Source organism: Rhinatrema bivittatum, chromosome 6 (genome assembly GCF_901001135.1).
Source record: "Rhinatrema bivittatum chromosome 6, aRhiBiv1.1, whole genome shotgun sequence".
Taxonomy (NCBI): domain Eukaryota; kingdom Metazoa; phylum Chordata; class Amphibia; order Gymnophiona; family Rhinatrematidae; genus Rhinatrema; species Rhinatrema bivittatum.
Genome location: NC_042620.1, coordinates 150644864 through 150668370, shown reverse-complemented (window position 1 = coordinate 150668370; position 23507 = coordinate 150644864). Strand labels below are relative to the sequence as shown.

At 44.4% G+C, this 23507-nt stretch overlaps 1 protein-coding gene across 3 annotated transcripts in view; it reads right to left on the bottom strand.

Moving 5' to 3' along the window:
* HECW2 (HECT, C2 and WW domain containing E3 ubiquitin protein ligase 2) overlaps positions 1–23507 on the bottom strand; it is a 646010-nt gene that overhangs the window by 14849 nt on the left and 607654 nt on the right. For all 3 annotated transcript variants that reach the window (XM_029606070.1, XM_029606068.1, XM_029606069.1), the window contains exons 22-23: positions 6405–6557; positions 5715–5813 (exon numbers count right to left, since the gene is read on the bottom strand). In XM_029606070.1, coding sequence (XP_029461930.1) covers positions 5715–5813; positions 6405–6557 — 252 coding nt within the window. The remainder of the gene's footprint in view (positions 1–5714; positions 5814–6404; positions 6558–23507) is intronic.

Sequence of the window (23507 nt, the reverse complement as noted above, 5' to 3'; positions counted from 1 at the left end):
CAGGATGGTAGTCTTCCCACATGGAATCCCTAGCTACAGGCTGCTCCCCAACACAAAAGGAGACCAACAAGAACCAACCAGGTGCCAGCAGGCACAACAACCACAATGCTGTTGGTACAGAGGGGGAGAGACAGCCTGAACCCAAACAATGGGCCCTAGGCAGGAAGAGTTGGGTTCTACACTTCAAAGAGATTCCAAAGGACAGACTGCCGAACCTACTGTCACGTCAGCCATCCCTATCCAGACAGTAGTTAGATGTGAATTTGTGGAGAGAACTCCATGTCTCAGCTCTGTAGATCTCCTCCACGGCAACTGCTCACAAATGGGCCACTGACACTGCCATGACTCTGACAGAATGAGCCTTGACATGACCCCCAAGATGCAGTCCCGCCTGGGCATAACAGAAGGAGATGCAGTCTGCTTGCCAATTGGATAGTGTCTGGCAATGGCAACTCTCAATCTATTCCTGTCAAAAGAAACGAAGAGTTATATGTACTGTCTATGGGCTTCTGTCCACTCCACACAGAAGGCTATCCAGTGCAAGTTCACCTTGGTACAAGTGGGGCCTGGGAAAGAATGCTGGCAGGATGATTGAATGGTTAAGATGGAAATCCATCACCACCTTAGGCAGGAACTTAGAGTGCGTATGCAAGACCACCCTGTCATGATAAAATTTGGTATAAGATGGATAAGTCACTAAGGCCTGGAGCTCACTGACCCTGTGCGCTGAAGTGACCACCAATAAAAATATGACCCTCCAGGTCAGGTACTACAGGTCACAGGAGCACAGTGACTCAAAAGAAGTTTTCAACAACTGAGCTGACACCACATTGAGGTCTCAAGACACAGCGGGAGGTCTTAGGGGAGGCTTCAATTGAAGCAGGCCCTGCATGAAGCGTATTACTATTGGCTATACAGAGATGGGCGCACCATCTATACCTCATGGTGTGCGCCAACTGCAATGAGATGAATTCTAATGGAGTTGGTCTTCAAGCCAGCCTCCGATAAGTATAGAAGGTAGTCAAGCAGGAGAACAGATCTAAGGCTTTCTGCTCACACCACATAGAAACCTCCTCCACGTCAGTCCATAGACTGTCTAGTGGAAGGCTTTCTGGAAGTCAACAGTACCCAAGACATACCTTCAGAAAGATTGAGTGGCTGTAGGATCAACCTCTCAACATCCAGACTGTGAGCGACAGGGCCTGGAGGTTGAACTGCCGGAGGCTGGGATGCCGCAGCCTGCCCTGATCTTGCATGATGAGATCTGGGGAAGTCCCCAGACTGATCGGTCTCCGGATGAACAACTCCCAAAGGCGTGGAAACCAAATCCGTCTCGCCCAATGAGGGGCTATGAGGATCATAGTTCTTCGGTCCTCGCGAAGCTTCAAGAGAGTCTTCATGACTAGAAGAATCAGAGGATACATGTACAGAAGACCCCTGCCCCAATGTTGGGCAAAGGCGTCTGAGGCTGGTTTGCCATCTAACCTGTACAAGGAGCAGAACTGAGTCACCTTCCTGTTGCAGGGGGATGCAAACAAGTCCACATCCAGGCTCCCCCAAAGATGGAAGATCCAGTTCACTACCTCCTGGTCCAGAGACACTCGTGGGGTCTGAAGGCATGACTCAGTCTGTCCACTATCACATTCTCCCTTCCGGCCAGATACATGGCCCTGAGTACCATCACATGGGACAGGGCCCTGGACCAGATATGGACCACTTTCCAACACAGGAAGTATGACCCTGTGCCTCCCTACTTGTTGACAGAAAGAGACAAACAAATTGTGATGTGGTGTATCAGGACAATTCTGCTGGACAGCTGATCTCTGAAAGTGCATAGCACGTATCTGATCGCCTGGAGCTCTAGGAAGTTGATCTGACACCATGCTTCCTGGGCGGACCATAGGCCTTGGGTGCAGAGCCTGTTACATGAGCTCTCCACCTCAAGGTGGACACTTCCATTGTTAGGACAATTTGGATAGGGGGATATTGGAAAGATATTCCACGTTCCAAATTCAAGAGAACCTGCCACCAGGACAAAGAAATGGAGTGACTCGGATGCGAGCTCAGAGGCTTTGTGTGGCCTGGTGCCACTACGATCTCAGGGTCCACTGGGCTCTGCACATGTGTAAGCGTGCCAAGAGAGTAACATGGACGGTTGAGACCATGTGGCCCAACAGCCTGAACATGTGCCAAGCTGAAACCTGCTGGCTCTATTGAATCACCGCCACCATGGACGCCAAGGTGACTGCCCTGGAGTGCGGCAGGAAGACTCTTGTTTGAGTCGTGATTAGCTGGGCTCCTATGAAGTCCAATCAAGGTGACGTGCTGAGATGGGACTTTGGATAGTTGATGACAAACTCTAGTGACTCCAACACCCGGATGGTCAAGCGCAAGGACCAATCATCCCCTATCTGAGAGGTACTCTTAAGCAGCCAATTGTCCAAGTACAGGAAAACATGCACTCCAAGTCTGCGGAGGTGTGCACCCACCATGACCAGACATTTCATGTAGACATGTGAGGCTGACGCTAGCCCAAAGAGAAACACTGTACTGGAAATGCTGTTTTTCCCACCACAAATCTGAGATACTTCCTGTGACCTGGGAAGATCTCGATGTGAGTGTATGCATCCTTTAAATCTAGGGGGCATAGGCAGTCCTCTTTTTGCAGGCGGGGAATCAGAGTGTCCATGGAAATCATCTTGAACTTTTCTTTTTTGAGAAACTTGCTCAAGGACCTCAGGTCTAGGATGGATGGAGTCCCCCTGTTCTCTTTGGAATCAGGAAGTACCGGGAATAGAATCCCTGCCTTCTTTGCCTTGGTGGGACAGGTTCAACTGCTCTGGCCATTAAGAGGGTGGAGAGCTTCTGTAACAGTACCTCCCGATGTGCTTTTGGCCCCAAAATGGGCATGGAGGGCAATTTGGTGGGCCACCCAATAAGTTTAATTGGTACCCTTGATGGATGATGGACAGAACCCACTGGTCCGAGGTTATATTGGACCACCGTCCGCAAGGAACCATAGCCTATCCCCAGCTGGGGAGTCCAGAGTCTCAAATACAGGCTTATGCTCCCTATCATCCAGTCAAAACTCAATCCAGGATTTGGCTGGGGAGCCAGCTGGGACTTGGTAGCTCTCTGTTGCCTTGGACGGCCACAGGAGCTCATCCTCTGTGAATGGGAGTGAGGAGTGGGAGGATAGTACTTCCTCTGGCGGTAGAAAGACTTCCTCTGACCCTGCCTCGCAGACCTCCTGGATGAGGATGGTGGGTCTGAGGTGCTGGCGGAGAGCTGCTGGAGGGTCTCATGGTGATCCTGCAACTGGACCACTGCATCCCTCACCTTATCTCTGAAGAGATTTTCTCCTGTGCACAGCAAGTCAGCGAGTTTTTCCTGTACCTCTGTTTGGAGTTCTGAGGCCTGGGGGTGCCAATTCCCACTGCAGAGACTCTTGATGCCATCTCAAAAACATCATAGGTTGAACAAACCTCATGTTTTCTACACTCCAGGCACTGATGCACTAGTGATAAGAAGGGATTCTTGCTGCTATTGAGGCAGTCACTTGGCCACCTCTTGCACCTGTTTCCAGAGGTTGCGTGTTAGCTCATGTAGAGTTGGTAAGAGGCAATGCGGGCAATGAGCATGGCCCCTTGGAGCACTTTCTTCCCAAGAGCATCCATGGCTCTATGATCCTTGTCTGGGGGTGAGGAGGCATGGGTGCAAGAGAGCTTGGCCTTGTTGAGAGCGGATTCGACCTCTACTAATTGGTGTGACAGTTGATGCTTCTCGAATCCGGTAGCCTGTTGGATGAAGTAAACCCTATCTGCCTTCCTGTTGATGTGAGGTACTGTGAGGGGGGTGCTCTCAGATCCTCAGCAACAATTCCTTAAAGATCTCGTACACAGGGACCACCACTATCTCTTTAGGAGCCTCCATGAACTAGAGGATTTCCAGCATCTTATGTCTTGCATCCTCCTCAGTCATTAACTGAAAAGGGATGGTTTCCATCATCGCCCTTAGAAAACCTTTGAAGGTCAAGTCCTCCGGAAGAGACCTTCTTACACTCATCTGGAACAGACTGTTCTGAAGGGAGACTCTCCAAGTCCTTGGAGGAGGATTCTGCAATTTGGTCCCCCCAAGGGTCATATGAGGCCTCATTCTCACTGTAGTCCACAGGGGATGGGGCCCTGGGTGTTCAACCTTTGTCCAAAAGCACAAGCATCGGTAGCACCGGTGCCAGCCCCAGCAAAGCTAGATGGGGGCTGCAGGCCTCGGTTCCCCGCTGGCCTTGATGGAGCTTCCTCGGCAGAGGAACCGTCAATGAGCACCTTATCGGTGCCCCGCTGGGCATCGATAGCCTCCCGGGAACTGGTGCCAACTGGGTTGGTAACACACTGATAAGCAAGTTGAACTGTTCCAGCAGTGGTTCCAGTAGGGATGGTGCCACCAGTTCCATGCCCTGCAATGCTCGCTGCACAGCCATCTGGACCTTGTGCTCTAGCTCCTCCTCGAAAGTTGACTGGGAGGCAAAAGGAGTGGCCAAATCTTCCTCGTATCCCCGAGGAGGATTGGCGACTGCACCAGGATTGGTGGATACCATCGCAGACCCCCAGCAATGGTGGAGGATGGGCACTCCTCGCCACGGGGTCACTTCGGGGGTATCACGGCATGAGCCGACGCCTTCCTGAGCCCGGCATTGTGCATCGAAGATGACTGGTGCTGATGCTTCCTTGTCTTCCCTTGGGGCTCGGCCCAGTCTTTCCCCAGTACGGAGGCCGATGAAGATGAACCCGATGTCCTCGACATGGAAGAGACCAACCATCGGTGTGGCTCCCAGGTCCATCAGTGCAGATGCCGATGTCGATGGCTCGGACTTCCTCGACCCGGAGTTTCTCCATCTTGTCAAGCTGAACGCAAATTCCCTTAGGGGTCATCTTGGCGCACATGCAGCAAACCCAGATGTCGTGCGATGCTCCCAGGCAGAAGACACATACCTCATGGGGGTCCATGATGTATATGGTCCTTGTACACTGGAGGCACTGATGGAAACCGGATGAGGCCACGATGAATGAAAAGAAAGGGGAAAATCGAGAGATGGTGACAGCAGGTGATCGATGCCAGTGGGCACTGAAGCACCGCTGCCATAAGGGAGGGAACAGAAGTGAAATTAAACTTACCAAATTGTTGAAAACCTTGACTGGGGAGACTAGAGGGAACTGAGAGGGATCTACGTTCAATGAAAATGCGAGAAAACCCAAAAAGGATGTGGAAAAGTTTCCAAATGCAATTTCTTAAGGAAAAGCCACGAGCTCACTCAACCACAAGGTGAAAGCTCCACAGAAAAAAAAAGACTGAAGAGGGACCCTGCATGGACGCATGGAATAGGGCATGCTGGGCATGCTCAGTATGCACAAAGTTCCAGAAACTCTGACATAAGTTTTCCGTGCCAGGCTCCATCTGATAATGTCACCCATATGTGAAGACTACCATCCTGCTTGTCCTAGGAGAATCTTTGTATACTGTATTGTGAAGGGTTATGTGATCATCATTGTTATGTTCAGGTACCACAAAAGTATGAACGTTGATTTACATAAATATTTCTACAGTACCTGCTTACAGGAAAACTAAATAGGACCATGCTAATCAATTGTAGCACATTAGCTGGAATTTGCATTTTATGCGTTCCTAAAAATGTTTAAAGTAATATTTCTACTTACATTCTGAGAAGGGCCTTATAAAATGGCCTTGTGAAGAAGGCATCTAATAAATACTGGTGTATCAGAGCAAGACCAAGAATTCGACCACTGAACCTGAACCTGAAGCATAAAGAGAAGCAGACATTACCATACCATCACTACAAAAGGAAGAACCTAAAGGCGTTCTGAAGTTTTCAGATTTCTTATCTTATTTCAGTAGTGCTACTTAACTTTTAGGTATATTATTAGTTTCAATCCCACGGTCACCTGTAGCCAGGGATCAAAATAGAAACAAAATGAGGGGTTTCTTCCCTCTCCTTTTTGTATTATCTCCTTCTTCTCTATCAGTCTTCCAGGGCCCCACCCAGTTCTTGATCTATTTTTCACATTTTCCTCTCTTTCCTCATTCACCTTTTCAGTTGTCTTTCCCTATCATCCTATTTTCTCTTTCCCTTCATCTTTTCCGCATTAACCTTTCTCCACTCAAAGGCCCACCCTTCTCTTTGAATATAGGTACGCCCCTTCAGGTTTCTCTTTTTTTCTCACCCTGGCTCATTCCTTTTCTTTCCCAGGTTTCTAGCCTCTCTTTTCCCTATCAGGTTCGCATCCTTATCTCTCTTTACTCTCTGCCTCATACTGTACAAATTAATCTTTAGAAACAGCTGCAATAAAAAGGAACATAAAACTGAACATAAAACTAAAGCTTCTTACCATTCATGGTGATTGTCTACAAATGCTGACATTGGACTAATTTGTACTGTGTATGTATCATTGGCTGAATATTCAAATAGGCCATAATATGGGTTGAAAAGCTCTCTGGATACCAGGAAAAAAAATTCTCGAGAAGGTCCACTATAATCCAACCTTTAAAACACAAAAGAAAAAGAAAACAATCCATTTGCAACAGCAGCAATAGGAGGCAGATACTTTGAGAGGCATGAGGCTACATCTCTCTTCCCTGCTGATGCATTTCAAATTTAGAGGTCTATTTACTAAGCATTTTTCCAATAGGCCCAAAATAGGAACAATGCTTAATTAATTTGTGTATTCTTATTTGATAACCTGCTGTTGTACTAAATGGGGGTCCGCCATTTTTGCAAAGAAGAGCGTGGAGGAGCAGCACTGAGGCGAGCTCAGTATAAACTTTAATGAAGACACGAAAGAACGGTTAACAAGGAATTGCAACATGCATCGTTTGAGTGGCTTCCCCTGAGGAAGAACATTTGAAACGGGGCCTTGTTGGGGCAAGTGCCGCTATGGAGAAACTTTGAAAACTACCAACGTTGAGATAAGTGTGATTTAGTGCTCTAGTTTAACATTCTGGCGACCTGGTATTCTTTGTTCGATGTACAGTGTTTTCACACTCAAAATTTTTATAAAAAGAACTAAAAAATGAAAGTAAAATCAACAACTGTAAAAACTATATAAAACCTACACATATTTGGAGAAATCCTTGAAAATTAAAAAATTAAAAAAATTAAAAAATAAAATAAAAATAGGGTAGGGTGGACGGTGGTGCTCATGATTAAACAAGAAATTATATACAAGGCACTAATGGTTGAGTGCTCTTGGTAGTTTATGAAGCATTACCATACACCCAATAAATTTTATAAAAATTATGGTAGGAATTAATGGTTTTTGGGTGTGAGTTCACATAGTAATTTTAATAAGTTAGGTTGAAATAAATAAGTTTAATTTAAATAAAAAAATGTAAGAGTAGGTTAAGTGTGGGTTTTGAATGGTGTATAGTTGTACTAAAGGCAGCATACAATGCATATAACACAACAATACAACAAGTTAAAATATAAAATAAAACATCCTTACATAAACAATACAAACACGTTAATTAAAATCAATCCCCCTTTAAATCCATCACTCCTTACTTTATATAACCCCTTCTGCCATTCCCTCACTCCTCACATTTTATTTAATCCCTTCTTTCGAGCCCTCACCCTCACAGCCTATATCCAATGCCATAAAAAGAGTTCATAAAACAATCTCCACTTTGGAATGAACAAATCAGATGAGCCTGATTTCTATTACTAAAACTGTCATGTGGTATCCTCCAATCAATTCTTACTCTACGAAGAACCATGTAACTGTTTCTGAAATCTCATCAGATAGATGCTTTTTTATAGGACAGCTTTTGACATGTCTGAGGCAGAGCATGAAAAAGCCACTTTCCTAGTGGAAGCCAGATTAGCCACAGACAATGCTGAGGTGCAAGCAGCCACTGCTGTGCAGATCTTAACGCTCTAACTGGTTCATAATACTTCAACAGCTTAGTAAGGTTCCCTTCGGCAAGACCTACTGAGGCATTTATAGATCAAACTCAAGATCTTAAATTTCACTCTACCCACAATTTTATTTATTTATTAGATTTTTATATTCTGCTTTTTGGGCCTTAAAAGCAGTTTACATTTCCCTATCCACAGAGGGCTTATAATTTAATATTGTACCTGAGGCAACGGAGGGTAAAGTGACTTGCCCAAGGTCATAAGGAGCATCAGTGGGATTTGAATCCTGGTTTCCCAGCCCACTGCTCTAACCTCTAGGCTACTCCTCCCAATAGAGAACCAATATGGCTTTTATAAAATCAGGCCCTCAGAGTTTAATAGTCCATATCAGTTTTAAAGCCCTAGACCATCTAGTCACTCTGACTTAAGAGTAAATGTGCTTGAATCCTAGTCTGCAGAGATGAAATGAACTAACCTGGTTCATGTACACATGGATTTCGGTGGTCGAATGGTAGAGACAGTGGGAAGTAAATAGGGCATTGCTAAATTTCTGCCAGGTCAATGATCTAGAACCTTTTATTGTTAACCTGGAACCTTTTTTAACTTGCTTCCTTTTTTTTTGTTGCAGCTGGAGTGGAAGGTGGAGGCCATCACTGAGCCCAAACTGGTACCTTTTTTTTTTTTTTTTTTTTTAAAGAAAATTACTACTGAACCAGGGAATAAAACCCCCCAGAAGATATTCAGCCAATCAGATTGCTCATTTGGCTGACATGTCTCTTGCTTGTACTTGTGTAACCAGTTATCTTTCACTAACCAGTCAGGATGCTCCTCGGTGGTTTGATCTACTTCTGCGTCTCCATCACAAGAAATTTAAACATATGCTTTCTCAAAAGAAAACTATTTATAATAATTTGAAAACATTAATAATCCACTTTAGCGAGCAAAGTCTATTTACAAAGTACAACCGTACAAACAAAACCAAAAGCCTAACTGGTCTTGGAAGCTAACTGTGGCTGGATTTTAACCTCTGTCAGATTTCACTGTAAAGATCAGCAAGGCCGAGCACTTGAGAAGGAAAAAATCTCATAAACACAACTTGCTTCTTTGCAGATGAGGTTTCCAAAATGTCTAGGTATCAGCCTTAAGAAAACATAAGACCTGCCATACTGAATCAGACCAAAGGTCCAACAAGCCCAGTGTCCTGTTTCCAACAGTGGCCAATCCAGGTCACAAGTACTTGGCAGGATCTCAAGGGGTAGCTAAATTCCAAGCTGCTTATCCCAAGAATAAGCAGTGGATTTCTGCAACTCTACCTTATTAATGGTTAAGGAACTTTTCCTCCAGGGACTTGTCCAAACCTTTTTTAAACCCAGCTACACTAACGGTTTCTCTTTCCCTGAGCATATAGGTCTGCCCTCAACATCCTGCTGACCCCTCTGTAGCAGGACTCTTTAACTGAGGCAAACACACAGTTACCTCCCAGGAACCTCCCTGCTTCTTGTGCGGATGACCACATCCTACTTTTCCCTAATCATCACTCTCAACTTGCAGCTCTAGTTGGGCAGGTTTGAAATCTCTTCCCAGATGGATCATTTGAGGGGTCCATTCATCCCTCTATATTCTGATCCAATGTCAGCACATGAAACAGAAATGCAGTTAGACTGTGCCATTACTATAGGTTATATGGAATCATTTTCCATGGCATTTTTTTTTAAATAAAAAAAGATGCATATTATAAAGCAATGCATATGTAAAATTTGTAGGTTGTTTATTATATTCATTTGTAGGTTAAGAGCATAAGAAATTGCCTTACTGGGTCAGGGCAAGGGTCCATCAAGCCCAGCATCCTATTTCCAACAGTGGCCAATCCAGGCTACAAGTACCTGGCAAATACCCAAACACCAAGTAGATCCCATGCTACTGATGTAATAGCAGTGGCTATTCTCTAAGACAACTTGATTAATAGCAGTTAATGGACTTCTCCATGAACTTATCTAAACCTTTTTTAAACCCAGCTACACTAACTGCACTAACCACATCCTCCGGCAACAAATTCCAAAGCTTAATTGTACATTGAATGAAAAAGAATGTTCTCCGATTAGTTTTAAATGTGCTACTTGCTAACTTCATGGAATGCCCCCTAGTCCTTCTATTATCTGAAAGAGTATATAACCAATTCACTTTTACCTGTTCTAGACCTCTCATGATTTTAAAGACCTCTATCATATCTCCCCTCAGCCATCTCCTCTAACCTCTTTAGCCTTTCCTCTTAGGGAAGCTGTTCCATCCCCTTTATCATTTATTTGTTTATTGTATTAATTTCAACACTGGCTGTTCATTTGGTCTCCCAGTCCCATAGAACTCTCATGAATTCCATCTTCATTTTTATGAATTTAATTCTAGATGTATTTATCCATTTCCCCCATCTAATTATGCTAAGTGGTTTTAATCTGCATGTCAACTGTGAGATGGGGGTCTCTACTACAGAATTTCTGTATTACATGACAGATCTTGGGTTTCTTAAAAAATAAATGTAGCTATTCATATGGGTAGTCATACATTAGATATGATTTTCAGAGGGCAGACTTCACTGAATTTTGTCTTGTGGGAAAGACCCAGGTCTTGATCATCATCTTTCATATGAAAGGGCAAGTAAAAAAATGGCTCCTGTAGGGGGGGGAGAGAGGGGGAGAGGGAGAGAGAAAACCTATCTATAAGGCCCTTATAGTAATATGTTCTCTCACCCTAACTTAATGGACTCTATAACAGGCTCTGGAATTTGTTGCCAGAGGATGTGGTTAGTGCAGTTAGTGAAGCTGGGTTCAAAAAAGGTTTGGATAAGTTCTTGCAGGAAAAGTCCATTAATGGCTATTAATCAATTATACTTAGGGAATAGCCACTGCTATTAATTGCATCAGTAGCATGGGTTCTTCTTAGTGTTTGGGTAATTGCCAGGTTCTTGTGGCCTGGTTTTGGCCTCTGTTGGAAACAGGATGCTGGGCTTGATGGACCCTTGGTCTGACTCAGCATGGCAATTTCTTATGTTCTTATCAAGCTAGGGTGAGATAACATAGTACAAAATTTCATCTTTGTGAGACTTTCCTCACTCCAAATGACGCCAAATCTTCACCAAGGTGTATTATACTGTTCGTACATCTCACTCTAAATGCAAAACTGGCCCCTAAACCATAAACCACCATCAACACTTCACCCAACCTATTAGATGGCTCTCCTATAGAGATATAAATAGTAGACATATGCAATTGTTTTTTCTGAATTGGACTATTTCAAAGAAGAGGAGAGAGAAAGACCTGGATTTGTGAAAGGCTTCCATCTGCTGACCCGAGTCTAACATCCAGCAGCTGTGACCGGGGGTGATTTTGGAGCCCCGACGGAGGCAGAGTGAATGCGACCCAGAGGGCGGACCCTGGAGGCGGAACCTGAAGCGGCCTACAAAAGTGGCCTGCTTTCCCCCAGAGTTTTGAGAGAGGAGAGAGAAAGACCTGGATTTGTGCAAGGCTTCCAGCCGCTGTTATTTTTATTTAATTAGATAGATGTCAGTTTAAGGATTTTAGGGTGATGGTGGCAATTATAGTTTTAACTGTATTTAAATTTTATGTTTAATTTTTAATTATTTTATTTTTATGGTTATTTTTGATATGTATTTATGTACAATTGTTATTTTTTATATGCTGTTACCCATTCCAGACACGTTTTAGTGAGAACAGCGAGATATAAATCCCAATAAATAAATAACAGATGCTGCTGCTGCTGCTGTCTTACTATAAAATTGCAAGACAATGGCATGCCTTCATCTTCATTACTGTATACAATCTCTCTTCTTGTAATTTACATTATTTTATTCTCTGTTCTTACATAGGGGTAGATTTTCAGACGAGCGCGAACAGCCTACTTTTGTTTGCGCTCCAGGCGCAAACAAAAGTACGCTGGATTTTAGTAGATACGCGCGTAGTCGCGCGTATCGGCTAAAATCCTGGATCGGCGCGCGCAAGGCTATCGATTTCGTATAGCCTGCGCGCGCCGAGCCGCGCAGCCTACCCCCGTTCCCTTCTAGGCCGCTCCGAAATCGGAGCGGCCTAGGAGGGAACTTTCCTTTGCCCTCCCCTCACCTTCCCCTCCCTTCCCCTACCTAACCCACCCGCCCGGCCCTGTCTAAACCCCCATCCTACCTTTGTCGGGGGATTTACGCCTCCCAGAGGGAGGCGTAAATCCCCGCGCGCCAGCGGGCCTCCTGCGCGCCGGGCCGCGACCTGGGGGCAGGTACGGAGGGCGCGGCCACACCCCTGGGCCGTAGCCACGCCCCCAAAACGCTGCCGACACGCCCCTGCAACGCCGCGCGCTCCGGCCCCGCCCCCGACACGCCTCCCGACACGCCCACTCCGAAAACCCCGGGACTTACGCGAGTCCCGGGGTTCTGCGCGCGCCGGTGAGCCTATGTAAAATAGGCTCACCGGCGCGCAGGGCCCTGCTCGCGTAAATCCGCCCAGTTTTGGGCGGATTTACGCGAGCAGGGCTCTGAAAATCTGCCCCATAGATTGTATCTTCTTGGTCCCTCCCGATGCAGCCTTTTTGGTGAGACATGGCTATATTGGGGGACTTTGTTTACTAAGAAGATTATAGAACAAACCTGTTTTGAACATTTAACCGTGGACACCGTATGAGCATTTGAAATAGTGAACAGATATACTGTAGTGTTCACACATCCATTCTTTATGTCTTATTATATAAGACCATCACTATACACAAGGAAATGGATTTACTAAAATGCATTGAAGTTCATGATAATATACGATAAAAGTGACAGTAACATGATTACATTGATTAATTGTGGTATCAACCCTTTTAATGTGTGTTATTTAGCTCCATGAGCAGCAACACAAAATTTATGTAAAATAGATAATGAGCAGCATAATTAGGAAAATTAGCTCATTACTTATAAATGAATAGTGTAAAGGATCAATGGGCAATAAGTGAAGGAGGGAATAAATTAATATTAAGAGCCCAACACTTTAATATTGATTTATTCACTCCTTCTGACCTGCCCTAAGCTCCCTCAGGGGGAGGGAGCTTAGGGCAGGTCAGACACGGCTCACTGTCAAGGAGGGAGATTTTTTTTCCTAACTTTTTTCCTAATTTTTCTGTACAATTTTTTGGGGTGCTCAGAAATTAATGCGTGCTCCGGGCAGGCGTTAATTTCTGAGTGCAAAAATGCACGAATTGGATGCACATTGTTTTTTTGCATCGGGAGTGAATAACCAATAGCCTCATTCACGTGCATTTGCGTGTGATGAGCACTATTAATTTCCATAAGGGGATTTGGTTGCACCTACACAACCCGCGTCCAACTGTGGGTTAAACAGTGCGCTCGGCTGAGCACACTGTATTGCATCAGCCCCTAAGGTTGTGATTGGATACAAGTTTTTGCCCTTAGAAGTTTCTCAGTTTCCACTGCATCTGTTGAGAGCCCACTTTTCCCCTTTTATGACAAAGAATAATACAGAAAATATTGGACAGTAACTTTTAAACAGACATGCGTGCGCACATGAGAGCGTGTGTTCGTCGGACCATGTCCAGGGATGCAGCTGTTTTATAAAATGCGTACATATGTGCACATGTTATAGTGGGCTGATCACGCAATTTTAAGTGGGTGTGCACCTGTGTGCGCAAATGTCACTTCTACCACGCTAAGTGAGGGGATATTAGTACATATGCATGCCGACGCCATTACCAGTTTGCCCAGGTAAGGGATAGGACTTCCAATCCCCCCTAGTTTAATAACCTCCCGTTTCCCTTGTTAGCTCCTACCTTTAAAACCCTGCCGATCTATCTATTTTTCTTTATTACATACATGTCCTCCATAGCAGAAGTAAAGTTACACAGCAGGGGTCTCAGGCGCGAGCCTGTGCGCCTATTTCCGTGCAAATTTGAAGCTGAAATCCAGGAAGACCTATGCCTCGGCCAGACCATGCTTGACCCTTTTTTGGAACTTTTCATTTGCACGCATAGCGGGAGATATGCACGTACGCAGGCAGCTTTTAAAATCCACTCAGCGCGTGCCGGCCCAACATATTTGCATATCTCCTGGTTTTGGCGTGCGCCAGCCTTTTAAAATCCACCTTTTATTGTCTAATTTAAGGCGCGCCGGTGCGCCTATTTTGCATAGGCCGCCGGCGCGCACAAAGCCCCGGGACGCGCGTAAGTCCCGGGGCTTCGTAAAAGGGGCGGGAGGGGGCGTGTCCGGGGGCGAGTTGGCCGGCTGGGGGTGTGTTTGGGGGCGTGTCCGGGGCGGTCTGAGGCGAGTCCGGGGGCATGGCGACGGTTCGGGAGCGGGCCGGGAGGGCGGTCCCGAGCCTCCCAGCACTGCGGCCTGTGCCGGGGGATGCCGAGGCGGCGCGCACAAGTTACGCCTGCCTCAAGCAGGCGTAACTTGTACAGCAAAGTTAGGGGGGGGATTTAGGTAGAGCTGGTGGGTGGGTTAGATAGGGGAAGGGAGGGGAAGGTGGGGGACGCGGAAGGAAAGTTCCCTCCGAGGCTGCACGGCTCGGCGCACGCAGCTGCCGATTTTGCACAGCCTTGTGCGCCGACTCCGGATTTTATAAGATACGCGCGTATCTTATAAAATCTGGTGTACTTTTGTTTGTGCCGGTTGCGTGCAACTGGTAATTAGGGACATATGCTTTGTTTTCAGACTCTCCTTTGGTTGTTCCTGCCAAATGCTGTTCTTTCCACGTTGTCTGATACTTGCGTGGAGTTCTGCTGAAGGACAGCGTAGCAGTGCCCTGATACCTTTGGATTCAGAATAGCGTGAGCAGCAGAAAAGAGAAAGGCTTTCAAAAACCTGAAACACGAAACTCACCCAATGAAAGAGTTAAAAAGCAGGGAGTCATGATTATTCTGCCAGTTTCAACTGTAAACGAATTATCCATGAACAAGAGTTGCTAGTGACGCTGGTTTAAGAAGGGAAAGGTCAAGGAACAGAAAAACATTGCCAGATTGCTGCCCTTTACTAAATCATAACTGGGGGTGTTACAAGTTGAACAGAGCACTGTGGGACGTGAAGAGCAGGGGACAGAAACCAGGAGCTCTGCTGTTGGGGACAAGGTAGATTCTGGCAGTACTGAAACAAAAATGGGCCATAGAGTGCATGGCCTCCAAAAGCTCAGCGCCACTACTGCTTAAACCTCAGGATAACTTGGCATGATGAAATACGGCACCTGATTTTGCATTCGGTATCTTTCCAATAGTCCTTCAGCTATGAAATGGGAAGGACATTTTTCAAAGCCGTTTACCCAGGTAAATCGCTCCATCTGAAAGCTGACTTTCTCCGAGTTGCTGAAAAGTGAGTGCGGGCTCCCCAGGCCCCCTCATCTTGTAATGATCCCCACAACCACTAAGGTCAGTGAGACTATTCAAGAGTAATAAAATTCCAGCCTCCCCATGCTCATTGGAGTTTGGGTTTTATCCGTGGCTCCTTCACGCAGATCACTCCCATGCTTTCCCGGAGGCCTGATGCAATCACACCGCTACTGTTAAGGGTTATAATCACTGGTTCATGCAGGTTACCTCAATGGTTTCTTGGAGGCAGGTACAACAGTACTTGTGTTTCTTGCTACTAGGTGATTCAATTAGAACTGCCCCGATATGTATATTTTCTTTCTAACGATTTTAGTGGCTGTTTGACTGCATGGAAAACAAGAGGAGCAATACAATGTATTGCTCCTCTAGAACAGTGTATGCTAACACTGTTCTAGAGCCGGGATGGGCAAACATTGTGGCCAGAAGACCAGACTGCTAGACCACATGCCCCATCTCCCACATATCATCTATAGTCCCTGTTCCCTTCTCCTCACCCCAAGTACAATCCCCAATCCCAGGTATGATCTGTGCTCCAATCTACCATCCCTCGACTCTCTTCTCACTACCATTTTTACCAGGCAAAACAACCGATTCTCAATTTTATTTCTGCAGCCTAGTAGCTCCAGTTTAGATCATGGGACTGCTGTGAAGAATAATATGGTGCTAGCCAAAAGCAAGAAGTAGGTTTTATTTATGTATTTATTTTATTTATTTTTAGACTGGGGTCTCTGATGCCCCAGTCGCCTCTGGGTAATTCTGCAGGACATCCAATATGTTTCTGCTTCCTGCCTCCACCATGTGGCAAACAGCAATCTTGTGATCTCAAATACAGCAGGCAGGAAATATGACTGGGGAGGATAAGAGATCTTCTATGCTGCTTGTGGTGTCGGGCTGGTGACTCATGATCATGGTCAGACAGGAGACTATCAGGAGGGGTGGAGCTCCAATTTTAAATAAAAAGATGTATTTATTTCTACATATTTCTGTTCCACTAATTCGAAATACTTACTCAAAGCAAATCACAACCAAATGTAAAATACATTCACATAAAACATCCAATAAATGACATAACCAAAACAATAAACCATCAAAACATCACAATACAAAAATATGTTAAATAAGAACATACAACTTGCCATATTGGGTCAAACCAAAGATCCATCAAGCCCAATATCCTGTTTTCAACAGTGGTGAATTCAGGTCACCATTACCTGGCAGGATCCCAAGGGATAGATAGATTCCAAGCTGCTTATCCCAAGAATAAGCAGTGGATTTCTGCAATTCTACCTTAATAATGATTAATGGACTTTTCCTCCAGGAACTTGTCCAAACCTTTTTTAAATGCAGCTACACTAATAGCTTTCACCACATCCTCTGGCAACAAATTCTAGAGCTTAATTATGTATCGAATAAAAACTATTTTTGCTTATTAGTTTTAAATGTCTTTGTACTTTTCAAAAGAGTAAACGATTAGGGGCAGATTTTAAAATCTGCGTGCGCAGGGTACATTTGTGCGCGCTACCTGGTGCGCACAAATGTACACCTGATTTTATAACATGCGTGCGCTCTTGCAGGCGTATCTTGCGCGCGCTGGCCAGCTGCTGGCGCGCCATCCCCCGGCACAGCCGCTGTTCCGGAGGCCTCGGTCCCCCCCCGGACCGCCCACAGACTGCCCCCACACCCACGACTCCACCCCCTTTCCAGCCCTTTTTCAAAGCCCCGGGACATACGCGCGTCCCGTGGCTTGCGCGTGCCGCCGAGCTTATGCAAAATAGGCTCGGCGCATGCAGGAGCAGGTTGTTGGGGTTACGCGTGTAACCCTTTGAAAATATGCCCCTTAATGTTTACTTGTTCCTCTCCACTCACTATTTTATACAGCTCTATCACATCTAGGTATATAGATATATATATAAATAATATACACAATGATTAAAATACAACAGTGTTATCAAAGCAACTAGTGCACACACATAAGTAAATACAAAAAATAATAATCACTTATGAACAAAGATCTCGACCAACTACCAGTGGATATCAACATCAATTCTCTGAAAAAGCTTGCTCAAAAACAAAATTTTGACCATTTTTGAAAGTATAGAAAATCCTTTTCCAGCTGGGCCTCAAGAGGTAAGGTGTTCCATGACCTAGGAAGAAAAAGAATCTATTTCTAGACTCTGTAAAGCAAAGGCTCGTAATGGATGGAACACATGGCCTAGCCTCCCCAGAAAATCTGAGGGGCCTGGTGGGTTTATATTCTGTCAAGAAAGCTTCTTGATAAATGGCAACATCTGTTCCCTGCCGAGAGCTCTGAAATGGGCCGATACAGTAAAGTGCCCTCCGGTGGAGCACACTGTTAGCCAGCGTTTTCGACGCGCTATTTTTACCCCTTATACAGTAAGGGGTAATAGCGCGTCGAAAACACGCAGAAAACCCCCCTGAAACTAATAGCGCCCGCAACATGCAAATGCATGTTGATGAGCCTATTAGTCATTCCCACGCGATACAGTAAGCAAAATGTGCAGCGAAGCCGCACATTTTACTTTCAGAAATTAACGCTGGCCTGTACCAGGAAAGTGTACAGAAAAGCAGAAAAAAACCTCTTTTCTGTACACCCTCCGACTTAATATCATAGCGATATTAAGTCGGAGGCCCCAAAAGTAAAAAAAAATAATTTTTAAATCTGCCCGCGGCCCGGGGTTTGGAAGACAGATGCTCTGTCAGCGGGCTCGAGAACTGACGCCAGAAAAATTGAGCGTCGGCTGTCAAACCCGCTGACAGCCGCTGCTTCTGTCAAAAAGGAGGCGCTAGGGACGCGCTAGTGTCCCTGGCGCCTCCTTTTACCGCGGGCCCTCATTTACATAAATGTATTTACTGGATCGCTTGCCTAGGAGAGTGGCCTGGGCACGCCCCGGGAGAGCGGGAGCTCACCCGCTTTCCCGTGAAATTTTCTCTATCGGCCTGAAAGTAAGCATCAAGATTTTATACTTTCTAGGGAATGAGGAGCCAGTGCAGCTTCCTTAAGTTCCAGTAAAATCCTATGCAATAGTTACAGTTACTAATAATGTGCACTGCTGCATTCTGACTAAGCTGCAATACATAACAGTAGGAAGTAAGACGTATGACAGAGTCAGAATTACAATAATCCAGCCCTGAAAGCACAAAAGCCTGCATATTGGCCCTGAGATAGGAAGATTATAAAAGTGGGTTTAGTCAAAATATCATCCACAATTTTAAAGAAGTCTCTTGGCCACTGCTTTAATATGGACCTTCATGCTTAATTTGACATCAATTATAAAGGTAGTTTAAGTTTACCCAGTTGTAACTAAGCAGCAGAATTGGGGGATAAAGTGGGGCTCACCCACGACAACTCTGGTTATTTTCAGGTTTAGTGATAGAGTATTGGATCAGTCAGACATTATCTGCTTTCAAACACTTTGTATGGGAGCTTAGCGCCTGATTCTTAGACTAAAATGGAAGAAAAAGCTGAATATCATGGGTCTAAATTTGGATGCATGAGGAACAAATTTCACGAGAGTTTGTAAAAAGCTCAACGAACTAATATGTGGAATCTGTTATTGTTAAGTTATTTTCTGTACTTCACGTCTTATGCCATAGATCTATAGTTAATATGAATGTTATTTTGTAAACCGCTGTGATCTTTGGTAAGACACCCCGAAACTTGTGACCTTTCCAGTTGGATAATGGTAAACATAAAGCAATATGGGAGATAGTGACAATTCGTGGGGAACTCATGAATAAAGGGGTTTCCAGGTAGATCGGTCAGTCCTTACCCTCACTTGCTGAACTCTGCAGGTCAAAAAAGACTCAGTCCACTTCAACATGGTTCACCTTACCCCATTTGCTTTCAAATAGGGGAGAACAATGGAGGGTAGAGGCAGAAGCCTAAGCCTATGCATTAGGGATTTGCAAACCAAATTTTTTGTTTTGGTTTGGTTTTTTTATTTCGGGATTTTTCATTTAAAGATTTATTTCAGTTCTGTTCATTTGTTGAACCGAAATAAACAGAAACACCCCCCCCCAAAATGAGGCCCTGACTGCCATTTCCTGGAGCATTCCCAACCCACTGTGCCCACAGGGCCAGTAACTTTTAAACAGGTGCGAGGATGCACATATACACACATTCGTCAGCCCGCGCCCAGGAACACGGCCATTCCATAAGATACACAAACATATGTGCGCAGGTTATAAAATAGCCTGAGCACATACACATGTGCATGCAATTTTGAGTGGACGCACTCCTATGCATGCAAATTCCACTTCTTCCATGTAAGTGGGGGGATTTTAAAAGATACGCATGCCAACACCATTACCAGTTTTACCAGGTCATTCTCAGTTCACCCAGATAAGGAACAGGACTTCCAAACTCCCCTAGTTTAATAGTCTCCCTTCTCTCCCATTAGCCCTGACTCTTAAAACCTCGCAATCTATTTGTCTTTATTTTATAGCTTGCACATCATCCATAGCAGAAGTAAAATTACACGGCAGGGGACCCCAATGCACCTGTGCGCCTAAGTATTTACACGCAGATTTCAATGTGAAATTCAGGATTGCCCATGCCCTGCCACACCCTACCCCTTTTTTTGGAACTTTTCATTTGTACACATAGTGGCACGTACTCGCATACTCAGGCAGCTTTTAAAATCAACATGGCACGTGCTGGCCCAACTTGTGGCTTATCTCCCAGTTTTGGTGAGTGCTGGGCTTTTAAAATTCACCTTAAAGGCGCTGCGTCCCAGGCCTACCTGGTTGAGCTGATCCAATCCAAGACAAGGCCTTTCAGGGTCCCTCTGATCCTCTATCCTCAGAGAAATCAGCCAGGGCCTAAGACTAGTGCCATTTTGCTGTCACTTTGGCATCAGTCTCAGGGCCAGGTGCCATTTGTAAATAGATGTGATGGGGCAGGAGTGAGTAGGGATTGTTTCTGCCCTTTTTCCTGCCAAAACCCCACAGAAGGGATAAGAGGGAGACTGGGGGTCTCTGCACAATTGCTCTGGGATGAGAGAGGGGGTTGAAGGGGCTTTAAGAAGCCCTGGCTCAGCCCAGTCAGATAGGCCCAGTCCCTGGCATCTTGGCAGGAAGTGGGATGTTGGAAGGGCCCCGGAGGCCCCGGCTGGGTTTGACTTAAACAAGCCAAGTAGACCCCGGCCCCAGTTTGATGTCAGCAAAAATTGTGCACTATTGCTGAAATGCCAAACACTCAAAAATGTTTGGGTTTTTTCGTAAGCATGATGCATTTGTTTGGGGTAAAGAATCCAAATCAAAAAGAAGCATTTGTAGTTCGGATTATCCATTTGTTTTGAATGAATGCACATTCCTACTGTGAATATGTGGAAAAGCGAGGCAAAGAAGTTGATATAAGTGGATTTTTGCAAGCCAGATGAAAAAGGTGACAGGGGTCGCTTATGGCTATGGGTTGTGGTTTGCCCACTCTATTCTACAGGAAGACCAATGAATGGAATAATTTACTCTCCATACATAATCAATCATTGAACACCCTGCTAATACTGATGGTGATTTTGGTGATGAGGACTTCTGGGAACCAAACTGATGCCACCCACTCATTTTGATCTCTCTGTCTGTCCAAAGAGCCAAGATAATCAGGAGATTCACGATTTGAAACAAGCAGGAGTCCAGAATTACCACACTGTGCAACTACAAGAGAAAAAAACCTTTGTAAAAATCTACATATACTCTCCTTCCTTTCATTCTTTCCTTACTGTTTTGATAAATCCTTTACAGAGCAGTTCATAAGTGAATACATATTGTCACTTCCTCAGCTGGTAATCTTTAAAACACGCGTGATCTCAAATCTGGCTGCACGAGCTGTTCATGTGTGATTTAGGTTCATTTCACAAATGTGGGTCAAGCAACGATGCTAAAGAAACAGCCCAAGTTCAAGTCTCTTCATGACTTATTAAGCTGTTTCTTGCAATGTTTGTCCTTTCAGAGTGTGACTCATTGTCAGAGCTCAGACAGAATATTAGTTTATTCCAGTTTTACCAGTTTGTTTTGTTCCATAGCTAGAAGCTTGCTGTTGAAACACGGAAACTCTATTAAGTTATTTTGTATGAAAGTCTGTCACTATGATACAAAATAGCTTAATCTAAAAAACATATATTTAATGTAAAGATCTCGGGTCGCACCACTGTTGTCATTATCTTAAGGAGCATGGAAAACCATTTAAAATCCTCTTTAATGCAACATGCCATCTTAGGATCACTTTGTCCCAATAGCTAATTGCTATTTGTGGGGAAGAGAATTGCTTATTAGGCTCTTATAAAGTTTGCCGGCCTCCTGAAAACATGATTTAAGGCTGCTATTTTTTTTTTTAAATTCATCTTTATTGAGATTTCTTACACAATTACTCAAAAAGCCATGAGAAAACAAAACAGAATTAACCACAAATTCAACTGCCCTCAAATTAATATTAAGTAAAAGCAGTTAGCGAGAAAAGGAAAGACATAAGAACCCTGGAAAAGAAGAAGAAAAGATGAGGAGAAGCACAGGTGGTGTCCATTAACAGTCCAGTTTATCAGCTTGAAAATATTCTTATATTTTCTTCATTCTCATGGAGAAATTAAGCCCATGAAGGCTGTTTGCTTTTTGTACATGTCAGGCTCGATTCAGACCATATTTCCCATTGCCATCCTGTAGTTTTATTTGTCAGGCGGAGTGATGAATTTACTAAAGTTTAATCAACTCTACACATTTATAGCAACTGGCAGAGGAGAACGAGTAAGACATCCACTAATGCAGCAATATAAAGACTGGAGCTGAAAAAGATTATTAATTCCTAAATCATCCAAAACACTAGAGTCATGTCTAAAATCACATTCATCGTTTTTTCAATTCAGCTACTTTCAAAGTATGAATATGCAAAAAGTACTTCCAGAGAAAAAATCAAATGCCACACACGGAAGACGCGAAAACGACCCCTTTTGTGCATTCTCAGCCTGTGTATGAACATATTTCATCGCCTGACTCATGCTGCCATTCTGCAGCTAAGTAGCAGTTTTAAGAGAATCTTCCAGATACATAGGGTGGACTGTTCTGCCGTATCACCACCATTTCGGTAGTTGGTAAATACAACGCGCAAGGATTCCGAAGTTGATGGGAGGCCATTTAAAAACTTTGTTTTAGAAAAAAAAATCCAAGCAAGCAAACATTTCTGAAGAACGTTTGAGGCCTGCTCTCTACTTTTCCTCTAGAGAAAATTGCTGACTCGGTGATTTTAAGCTGACTGCCATAGTTAGGTCTGGAAGGAATTTTTTTTTTCATTGCTGCAAAGTTAATTACAGAGTTGTTCCTGCCTCTTTTTTTTTTTTTACTCTTCTCTTCCCCTCTCTGCCAAATCAGCAATGACAACATGATGCACATTCTGTTAATCGGCCTTATAACAGAAATCTGCATGCAGTTCAACCCAGTACTGAAGGAAGAAGTGCCACCCATTGTACTCCAGATTGCATTCCTATTCACAAGGTCACCAGGTCTTCTTAGAAAAAGGCAATGTATTTGTACAGTACTTGCAACATGTGAAGGAGGATATGCAAATCTCCTTGTTGTCAGACAAGAACCTGCCCATCTTCTCTCTGTCTGCTTGCTTATCTCACGCTCTGCTTTAGTAAGTGCTAATTTTTCTCTGCCGGTAAAACACTGCCCATTGTGTCTGGTCTTGCAATCTGTTTGTACCCTCTTGGCTTAAATGGACAGACACAGTTGATCGATACACAGACAATAATGCAGATACCTAGACATATACTGCAAACATGTAATAAATTCAAGGGATGGCTTGCCTTACAAGGATCTGGGAGGAAACTCCTCCACCCCATCTGCAAGACATTAATGAGCACTTGGTCCTCCCTGCACCAACTAAAAATATGGTTATTTGGCTAACAGGCCGGTGCCAGCTGATAACCATTCTGTAATACATGAAACATATGTACTAAATGAGCCTGTACTTAGGGGTCATACAACTGAGAGGTAGCATTTATGTGAACTATGATACTCAGTTATTAGGTAATTAAGAGGTTACATTTTGCTGGTAAATTATGGTAATTCACACAATGTCTGAATCTGACCTATCCTTTTACTTATCTTGATATAAGTCACCATGTTGTCTAGTATCCTTCCTAATTGTTCCCTCCATTGTAAATTTTCTTTTTAATCTGGTTTAAATGGT